Genomic DNA, 10,501 nt, shown 5'->3' on the forward strand with positions numbered 1-10,501 from the left:
AATTATGATTAAATCGGAAATTTGTAATATACACCACCGTAATTATGATTATGCCATTTTTTTAATTATGGTTAATTTTTTTCGTTAATTATAATTCATGAGATCTTGTGTTTGATTATAATTTATTTTTTAATTATAATTTAAAAAATATGAAATTATATCATTTTTTATTTAATTATAAAATATATATATTATATGTTTTCTAATTAAATATGATATATTTCGGAGATGTTTGGGCCGGCGACAATGTGAGCCGTAGAGGGCGAGAAACGCCAGGAGACAGACAGCACATGCCCTATGTATACTAAACTTCAACGCGTTACCAACAAAGCAAACACCACATTTGTTTTTAGCAACTATGTTTCAATTACATCAATTATGCCTTTAATTTCGACCTTAATTAGTAAGTCTTAATTACTAAGATGAATAATGCTTGGGACCCCTTTTGGGGGTCACCCCCTCACCCCCTTTGCCACATGGCGGGTGGTGATTGGAGGAGCAGGAAAAAAAAGAAAAAGAAAAAGAAAATGTAACCAATGAGAGAGAGAGGGGGTCAAAGGGGGTGGGGAGAAAATGGGGATGAATCATTATTGTACTAAGATAGAGGGAATGACCTGTTATCAGATTTTTTGGTATGAAAAAAGGGATAAATTATATATTTCACCTTTTTACTTTTGCTTTTTGTCCCTCACTTTTTTAATTCTAATAATTAAATTATTGAATTATAACTTATGTTTCAATTTCATTCTTTCATCATCCCATAAAAGTTGAAACATGATAACTCAATATGAAATTTAATTGTAAGTAGAAAGATGAAGAGTATACTTTGTCAATGGTGTAATCAGAAATTTTCTTTAGCAGAGTCATTTAACAAAGTATCATCAATATCCTATATCATATTTTTAGTTTTACACAATCTGTCAACATTAACATTCACATAGTACTCTGTAAATTTCATATATTCTCAAATCACATTAACAAAAGTAACCCAAATTAGTGAAATTACAAGTAAAAACAAAATATTGGGACATCAGAGAGAAAAAGAATGAAGGAAGAAGTAACGTGAGAATAAGAGACAACCAAAGCAATAGTCAGTGAAGAGAACCAAAAGTCGATGTCCAGTCTCCAAGAGGAATAAACAAACATTTGGTTTGTTTCTAGAAGCCTAAATTTCTGAATAAAGTTTGATTTTGTTTTTCCCTACTGGGGTTAATTTGTAAAAATTTAAAAATTAATTTATTTTATTTAGACCCACTAGGTTCAATTTGTAAATACTTATAATTTTTTACATATACTCTATCAAAAATTTGAAATTCAGTGGTGTCAATTGACATCATTGTTCAAAGCATAGCTACGTCCTTCTACTTTGTCATAAAAATATTTCTTTAATACTCATAAAAATGTTCACTTAGCCCTTACATTAGTATTTTCGGTTTAAATTTTTAACAGTGAATGATGGGAAGTCACATTGAAATACAAATTAAAATATGATAATTTAATTATTACAATTAGAAGATCTAAAGTAAATTTTAGGTAGAAATTAGAGGGTAAAAAGTGTAATTAATCAAAAGATAAAAAATAAAAAATTGATTTTTGAGAAAGGCTTCCGTACGTAATTGGATCTTACTGAATTTTGTATTGTGTTCTAACAAAATAAAAATCAAAGTTTCACATTGAATTATAACTTAATTTCACAATCATAATAGGCTAATAGATATGTGTTGATAGACTATAATTGTTCTCCTTAAAATTGTAAATTACTGATTAAAAAAAAAAAAAAACTTATAGCTTAATTTCACAAACAAGTTGGAAGCTTCCATTTATTAACACTCGTTAGATTCAAGAGTCAGAGATAAGAGCTTAGTTTATGTATATTTATACAGATAGGCAAACAATGTTTAGAAAAATAAATATAATATTTTAAATATTTATTTAAGTAAACAAATAGAATGACGATCAAACAAGCCCCTATAGCTCAGTGGTAGAGCGTCAGTCTTGTAAACTGAAGGTCTGTAGTTCGATCCTGCATGGGGGCAAATTTTTATTTCTTTTTTTAAAATTCTTTTTCTAATTTTTTGATATCTTATACCTAGTTATACTTCAATTAGTGTATCAATCACACAAGCAAAACATGGAAATAATAGAATTAGCACATACACTTAACCTTAAATCCTGGAAAAGGAGGTATACTCTTTAGATATCTTATGCTTGAATTAGTACATCGAGCACACAAACAATACACAAAAACATGGAAAATAAGAGAATTAGATGGAAACTAAATATGAAATCAGAGACTAATCCGCGTAAAATGGGCAGCAACAGAGGAATTAAATTGTTGTCTTTTGGTGCATGACATACTAATAGTCGTTGTAGTGTATGCCCATCTTATTAAGTATTATTATTCTACACTTTGCTAAACAAACACTCTATCTATAGAATATAAATCAAAAACAAAAACAATTTCCTCTACTTTGTCCACGTGAACATTCCTTTCACCATCACTTTTAGATAATACACTATGCAGAACAATAACAATACTATACAATTCTTCCATATCGCCGTAAAACAATCTCTATAGTGACCCTTGATCTCAATCAAAACAATTTAAAAAAATCTACATGTCAATTAGCAAACCCTTTTTATATGCCCATGTTATAAGCTCTGCAAACATCACAAAAACATTGAAGAATCGCACTATATTATCATAATTCAGCAAAAATGCCCGGACCTCAAGCCAGAAGTTCCCGGAAGGGTCTAAAAATCTGCTGCGGAGTCACCTTCATTCTCGTGATCGTCTTCATAACCGTTTCAATAACCTTGTTTTTCACCGTGTTCAAGCCAAAACAACCCAAAATCCTCACCTACCCTGCAACACTTGAGAATGTTCAATTTCAAGTATACCCTTTTAGTCTAAATGCAACATTAGGCTTGACTCTAACCATTGTAAACCGTAACTATGGAAACTTCAAGTACAAGAGCACAACAACTTATGTCAATTACCACGGTATCAACATAGCAGAAGTACCCATGGAGCCCGAAACAGTCCCTGCACGCGGCAAACTCAACATTACCACTTATGCAAATGTTACCGGGGATAAGTTGATCACGAGCCCCGATTTTTGGAAAGATATTGGGGCCGGAAGTCTCAACTTTACATCAACATCTGCAATGCATGGTAAGGTGGGTATGCTGAAGATTTTCAAGCTGAGTGCAACAGTTTTTTGTTACTGCGACATCTCTGTCAGTATTAAAACTCGAGGTGTGGAGTCTCAATGCTATTCTAAAATTAAATTGTGATTGTTGTAGAGAGCAACTTTTTTATGTATTTTTATTTGATGCTGTTATCTTCTTTTAGGGCAAATTACATATACACCCCTCCAGGTTTGGTTAAATTACAGATACCCCCTGAGGTTTCAGGGGGGAATTCGTAATTTCTCAAACCTCAAGGGGGTATCTGTAATTTTGTCAAACCTGGAGGGGTGTATATGTAATTTGCCCTATCTTTTAAGTGTGTCTAGTTTTGTTGAAGTGGAAAAAAAAAAGGTCTGTTGTGTTACTGTGTTTGTGTACATATACAAACATGTGCTTGTTTTATGTAACTGGTTTTGATATGTTTAATTGTGTTGTCGCTAGATTGGACTTGAAAACGAATATGTTCAATCTTGCAATTTTCTTCGGAGGTGGATTCCTCTGATCTATCATCCACCCAAAAAAAAAAAAAAAGTTCATTTATCTAATAATCGCGTTTATCATTACAAAAATAGATGATAATTGTGTTTTTAAAATAGACTATCCTCTTTTTTTTTTTTTTTTTGTGTGTGTGTGTGTGTGTGTGTGTGTGTGTGTGTGAGATAAATGTGATAAATTGAATAGTTTACAATTTTTTGATTAACTTAATTTTAATTTTTAATTTTTTTATAAATGATATATATAAAATGGGTAACAAAATGAACAGTTTAAATTATCAAAACAAAATTTATAATGAGCGGCACGAACCCGATCCCAACCCACAGGTTGGGCTATGTCCCTTACTAGTTGGCCTCAAAAATAGCCATGCTAGTCAATAGATGCCACTGGGCTTGCAAGTTGTTTGTATCACATTTTATTTTTTTGTCGACTGTGATCTATTAATTATGGTTAAGTTTGATTATGGTCTGTCGATTAAAATCATAAATTATTTTTAAAGAATAATCTTGACCACATTTGTTTTTATTATTATTATTTCTGTTGATAGACATATTAACGTGGCATGACAGATGTGTTAGAGACTTAGAAAAAAGTAACAAGCCATTAATGGCTAAAAAAGAAGAACCTCTTCTCTCGAAAAATGTTATTTATGAGTAGTTCTAAATTAGTCAATTTAGGAGTAGATTAAACTAGCCCCCACTTCTCTTCTTTCTGTCGATTGCTGTATTTCTCATTTCTTTGTTCTTGTTTGAGTTTTTGAGATCGATAGCAAGTGACAATTTAATTAAATAAATACATATTATTTTTTTGTTCAAATCCTTCTTCACTCAGTTATCTCAAAGGAAGTCCTTAATCTGTTTAAAGTATAGAACTTAACCATAAAATCTGATCTTTTTGCATTTATTAAAATTGGTTGAAGTCTATCACTCAATCACTGTCAATTGAGTTAAACTAAATTTTTGCTAACATAAATTGGCATGCCCAATGGGACCATTCTAACTTGGAGTGATGATGATGAATAAGCAAAGTTATTCCTATGAAATCATGCCTTCAACAGGTATGCTTACATCTTGTGCACCCATGGATACAAACCGCCAATGAAGTGGCAATGCTCCCATAAATACAGATTATCAGTGGAATGCCTCATATTCTGAAAATTGCCAGTATTATGGTAGCGGTTCTATTGCTTACTGTCAACATAATGACATGATAAATGATGTGAAAAGAATGATGTAGCGTTGTGAGAATGAAATTTATTGGTGTGGGAGTGAAATTTTAGTCCTGAAAGAAGAAATTAATTCTCTTATAGGCAAATATTTCAAATAATTTCATCATCTCCGTATTATTTGACGCAAAGAGATTTAAATTATTGTGATGGAAAAATTTATCAACTTAAAGGCCAAAATTTTCTAAATGATGAAGAAATTCTATATTGGAAGCAAAAATTAAAAGGTATAATGGCCAATGAAAAATTAAGATATGAACAAAATGTGGCTCATATAGTTAATACACATATTTTTGAAGAACTAATCATTCATAAAGAGCCAAGGTATGTGGTTAGAAGGGTTAGCACACCAAGTCATGAAGATAATATGACTTTGGAGAATTTTCATAGGCCATTAATGGCTAAAATTAAAAAACAATCCTTTCTCTCAAAAAATATTGAGAATTATGATAATAAAAGTTCACCTGAGGGGCATGATGTTTTGCTAAACGTGGTAAAAAGTACAAATTCATTAATGGCTAAAAAAGAAGAACCTCTTCTCTCGAAAAATGTTGAAAAATATTACAAAATGATAGTAAAAATTCACTTGATGAGCATGATTTTAAGCCAAAGATGGCTGAAAATTATGAACCCACGTTTATTGAATGTGAATTTTTTGGCATTGTTCAAAGTGTCAAAGTTTATAAATTTTTCATAACATTCAATTATGTGAGTTTTGGGATCCAACATCTATTTTGGAATTGTGGATCACACCAAAAATTAATTTTCATAACATGGTTTAAAAAACAACTACAGTTGAAAGATGCTATATGTAGTGAATTCTCTTTAATTAGCCAAAATGTGGCTAACAGAGAATTGTTTTATTTTAAAAATAAGGGATGTGACTCTTTATTATGTCACTCGACAGAGCCAAAGATAGGGTGTTCGCCAATCGACAGTGATAGATTAAAAGTTACTATGGGTGTAATATAACTCTTTAAGAATTTGAATTATTTGCACTATAAAATATTTTATGTCGATTGTGGTAAACCGCTTTATAAATCACTTAATTGGATTTCATTCGGCAATCCATTCAAATGTGGAGGGCATTGTTTGCACCATATTTTATTTTTCTATCGATTGTGGCATATTAATTATGGCCAAGTTTTATTATGGTCTGTCGATTGAAATCATAACCTATTTTCAAAGAATAACCTTGACCACATTTGTTTTTATTATTATTATTTCTATTGATAGGCATGTTAGCGTAGCATGACAGATGTGTTAACAACATGGCATGATGACATGTTAAATAGAGGGCCAGAAAGTTAGCAATTACAACAATTTGAAAGTTAGTTGTTGAGATCATGGAGTCAAGATTAAATTAAGCACCAAATCTGCAAAAATGGTTCCTATGGATATGGATAATGTGGAGAAAATCATGAGTTTGTTGAGGAAATGGTAGGCTTAGGTTATCTCTTTCTTTCATGTGGCTGAGCCTATAAATAGGCCAAGAGAGATACAAAAATCATTAACAATCATCAATCACACTCGTAAAGAGTTATTTAGGAGTAGTTCTAAGTTAGACATTTTAGGAGTAGATTAAACTAGTAGCTTTTTTCAATCCCCACTTCTCTTCTTTCTGTCAATTGCTGTATTTCTCATTTCTTTGTTCTTATTTGAGCTATTTTAATCGATAGCAAATGATAATTTAATTGAATAAATATTTATTATTTTTCTGTTCAAATCTTTCTTTACTCAATTACCTCAAGGGAAGTCTTTAATTTGTTTAAGGTACAGAACTCAACTACAAAACTTGATATTTTTATGTTTATTAAAATTGAGTGAAATTTGTCGACCAATCACTGTTGATGTCGATTAGGTTAAACTAAATTTTTGCTAACACAAGTCCATAGTTTATCTACAAAATAATATATAAACTAATTTTAAAAGGAAATGATTTTCACTTTCTAGTCCATTTTCTTTATTTTATTTTCAAAAAGTGCAATATATTAACTTAAAACAATCAAAAATAATTTTTTTTATGTTGAAATTTGGCCAAACCTAAACTGAGACCAAATTTGTTGAGAGAAACTTGGGCTTGGGCTTGAGCAAGCAATTTTGGGCTAGAGGTCTAACAATGTACGTAGTAATTGTCAGAACAAACAACATTAAAATCTTGAATTTGAAGTACACAAAAGTATGAAAAGTGTTTGAGACTCTCATTTTTAGTGACTCTCACAATCTTCAATTGATTTGTAATCACTTGTTATTATTTTCCCCTCTCTCTCTCTGCTCCTTCTCTGTCACAAATGTTGTGGGGGTCTGGGGATTGTGGGAGTCTGGAGCATTACTACAAAAGTATCGATCAAAAAAAAAAAAAAAAAACGAGTACACAAAAGTAATTCCATTTGTTAATGGGCATTGGATAATGTTAAGGATATCAATTTTTGTATTAAATAAATGGTCAAATGTCTCATATGACTTCACACCTATGTGAGATATTTGATAAAAAATTTGGAGCATATAGCATTTTCCATGGACATTTAGCTTTTTAACAACTTTTTTGTTAATTTTTGGTGAATTATAAAAAAAAAAAACCCCAATTAGAATGCCTTACATTTTTAGATCCTGCTAGACTAAAAAAATTTAAAAAATAAATTTTATAGTGAATTTAATAAATAAATAAATAAATTAAAAGGCCTACACTTTTAGGTCTTGCTAAACTAAAAATATTTTAGAAAATTTTAAAATCTTGCTAAAAATAATTTTTTTTTAATATCTTTTGTATGAGTACGAAATAATCTTCTCGTATAATCCTGTTAATCAAGTTTGCACTCCTCCAAACTTCGTCGCTTTGCTACTTGAAAACACAAACTTGAGCTAGCCGGCGGGTGTGTGCCGAAAACCTCTCTGATGCCTAAGTCAGCGAATAGACAATAGACACAAAAGCCCTGTGTAATTGAGAGTCAGAATTGTGATACTTGTACGCAGGTCTGTCATGAGCTTTTATAGATTCCGCTTGGCACAATTCTAGTAGGACTCCAACTCTTCGTATAAGAGTCCTTCTAGGAATCACATTTCCAAGGATAATGCCTATTCTGACAACACCCTACTCACTACTAACCAAGTGAGATGGTTTTTACCTCGGCTAAGTTGGTGCGGTTTAACTGAGTTAGCTTGTCTCTGCCTTGCTCTCAACAAAGCAATGATGTAGACGGCGTTTGGCCGAGCTAAACTTAGTTCGGCCCTCGCCACTGATGCGTACCTCGGTTGGCTACAAGGCTTCCTTTCGGACAGTTAAGTCGAAGCCTTGGTAACACAGCCGATCGGATCGATGTCAGTCTGTCCAAAACCGAGCTATCGAAGCCCCTAATACGGCCCATAACCTGGTCCTTAGTGCGGTCCAATTTATCCATATAAATTACCCTCTCAGTTGCTCCTTAATTCCCTTAGCAAAAGATGAGTGGGATTAGACTTCTCTCAATCGTGCTAAAATGCCTAAAACTATTCGAGCCAGAATACTCAACTGACCGAGTCCAAAATGTTTTATCCAACCGAGCTAACTTTAGCTCGGCCTCCAAAACCCATGCTGGTTGAATAACCCATCGTCTCATATATCTGACATCATGTCCTTACTAGGACGCGTGGCGTGCGTTAATTGCCTTTTTGTACTATAACAACCGTCTCACACTACTCAAGAAAAATTTGAAAAGACTTGCCGTTTTACCTCCATTACATACATAATCCCTTACCTTCAAACAGTCATCGTTCATCGTTTTATCTTCAAGCCCGAAAAATTCTTGCGACCTATACTCTAATCCTGCACTTTTGAGTTCTTCAAACCCTAGGACCTTCATTGTTGTCAACAAATTGAGCTTAAGCACTGTTGCTGGAACTCTCTTTGCCCATCACCGTTGCTTTCTTCATTCAAAAACTTGTAAGTCGCCTGCACTTCTTCGCGCTCTATATGACTTTCCATGTTCTGGGATTGTAAATTTATTGATAATACTTCAATAGAATTTGTAACGTTTTTGCATTTGTTGTATACAAAAACAAACTCAGAACTGTATTGAACTCCCACAAGTTTATTCCTTAGGAAAAATGCCCCATACCTAGAACTGAAATCCAACCAAAATTTTGGTTTTGATCTAGAATCACACTAGAACCGAGCTACAAACTTGTTTGTGCTTATTTAAATGTGTACCACCGAACTAAGAGAACATCTTACCACGATCGTAACCCAGCCTCACTGTCTAGCCGAACAAACTAATTTACACTAATGCCTTAGCCCGGTCACTAGTTGGGCCATAACACATTCTATGTTTCTTCACTGTACAGACTTTGACTAGGTTTTGTCCAGGCACACCATTCACCACAAGGTCTGGCTAAGGTGCTGAGCAAATTTTTATAAACAACCTAAAGACACCTTTATGGGCAAATACCGGTTCCTTGTGAATTCGCTCGGTGCCATAGTCGAGTTTTGAAGGGAATACAACATCCCTGACGACGTATAATTCGAGTTAGCCGAACTAAACTCTACGCCCTGGGGTAAACTAGGCTTCGTCCCTTTTACACTTATATCCATCGTAGAGGCTGGGCTTAGATTCCCTATCCAACCCGTTATATGTGAGTTTCTTAGGCAAACAAGATTATGTCCCACCCAATTGTCTACAAACATGTACAGGATAATTAATGGAATTGTCGAGCTAAATTACAGGTTTAGCATCAACCTCGGATTGGCCAAGCTATTTCATCAATACTCGTTTGGTCAAAATAACGACGGTTGGGTCCATTACCTGCGTATCAGAAAGGGCCGAGAGAAAATCATCAAGCATGCACTAGACAAGGACTTGAATGACAATGATTTTCTCTAGATCTCTGGTAACTTTGAGGATCAGGACGCCCAAATACCAGGCTATAACATCAACTGGAATAAAAGAAGTCCTGGTGAGCGTAGTTCGATTTGTGGTAATAATTAACACCATTCTGCAGCCGTGCTAACACTTGAGTTTTCCTTTTTTTTTTCCTTTTGCAGATCTGAACCGGTTGAAGACAGACTACGCATACGCTAACCAAGCTGCGTTACGAGCTGCCTGACGGTATCACCACCGTGATTGGACCAAGCTTTTAGGAGTAGTGCCAACGTACCGTTATAGTGGCAAGAGAAAAAATAGAGTCACAGACTTCTTGCTTGAACTTTCATCTGAACCAAATCCTAGCTTACCTCAGATCAACCTCATTCCCCCCACCGAAAAACAAGAAATGGCAAAAAAGAGGGCCGTACGAGCTCTTATCACCGAACAAACTTTGTCGAGATCCGAACCGAACAAGCTTCTTCCGGTCAACTGTGCGAGACCATGGTCGCCCTTCCAACCACCAGGGGAACCACGTCTCGGCCAAGTAAGCGTTCTTGCACCTCGTCGACCGAGCCGCAACATTTGGTGGATAAGGAAGAGACTGTGGTTCCTGATCCTGTGGTGTCGAACCCAGAACCTACCCAATTTGACTGAGCGAGCCCTTCGGAATGGGCTCCAACAATGTTCTACAAGAACCGTGCTGTGTCCACCAAGGACTCGGTGGTTGCTGATAAAGACCATATGCTCGCAT

At 34.1% G+C, this 10,501-nt stretch overlaps 1 protein-coding gene and 1 non-coding gene across 2 annotated transcripts; both read left to right on the forward strand.

Annotated features, from left to right (window-relative positions):
* The first annotated feature begins 1,964 nt into the window (after positions 1-1,964).
* On the forward strand, positions 1,965-2,036 carry TRNAT-UGU (transfer RNA threonine (anticodon UGU)). The gene has a single exon. It is a non-coding gene; the product is annotated as a tRNA-Thr (tRNA).
* A 682-nt stretch (positions 2,037-2,718) lies between these two features.
* On the forward strand, positions 2,719-9,991 carry LOC114266631 (late embryogenesis abundant protein At1g64065). The gene is made up of 3 exons (XM_082885704.1): positions 2,719-3,240; positions 9,769-9,841; positions 9,930-9,991. The coding sequence occupies exons 1-3, from the start codon at positions 2,719-2,721 to the stop codon at positions 9,989-9,991; spliced, it is 657 nt and encodes a 218-aa protein (XP_082741830.1).
* Positions 9,992-10,501: the final 510 nt, after the last annotated feature.

The sequence above is a fragment of the Camellia sinensis genome, chromosome 8, assembly GCF_055761805.1.
Source record: "Camellia sinensis isolate YWXY chromosome 8, ASM5576180v1, whole genome shotgun sequence".
In the NCBI taxonomy this organism is placed as follows: domain Eukaryota; kingdom Viridiplantae; phylum Streptophyta; class Magnoliopsida; order Ericales; family Theaceae; genus Camellia; species Camellia sinensis.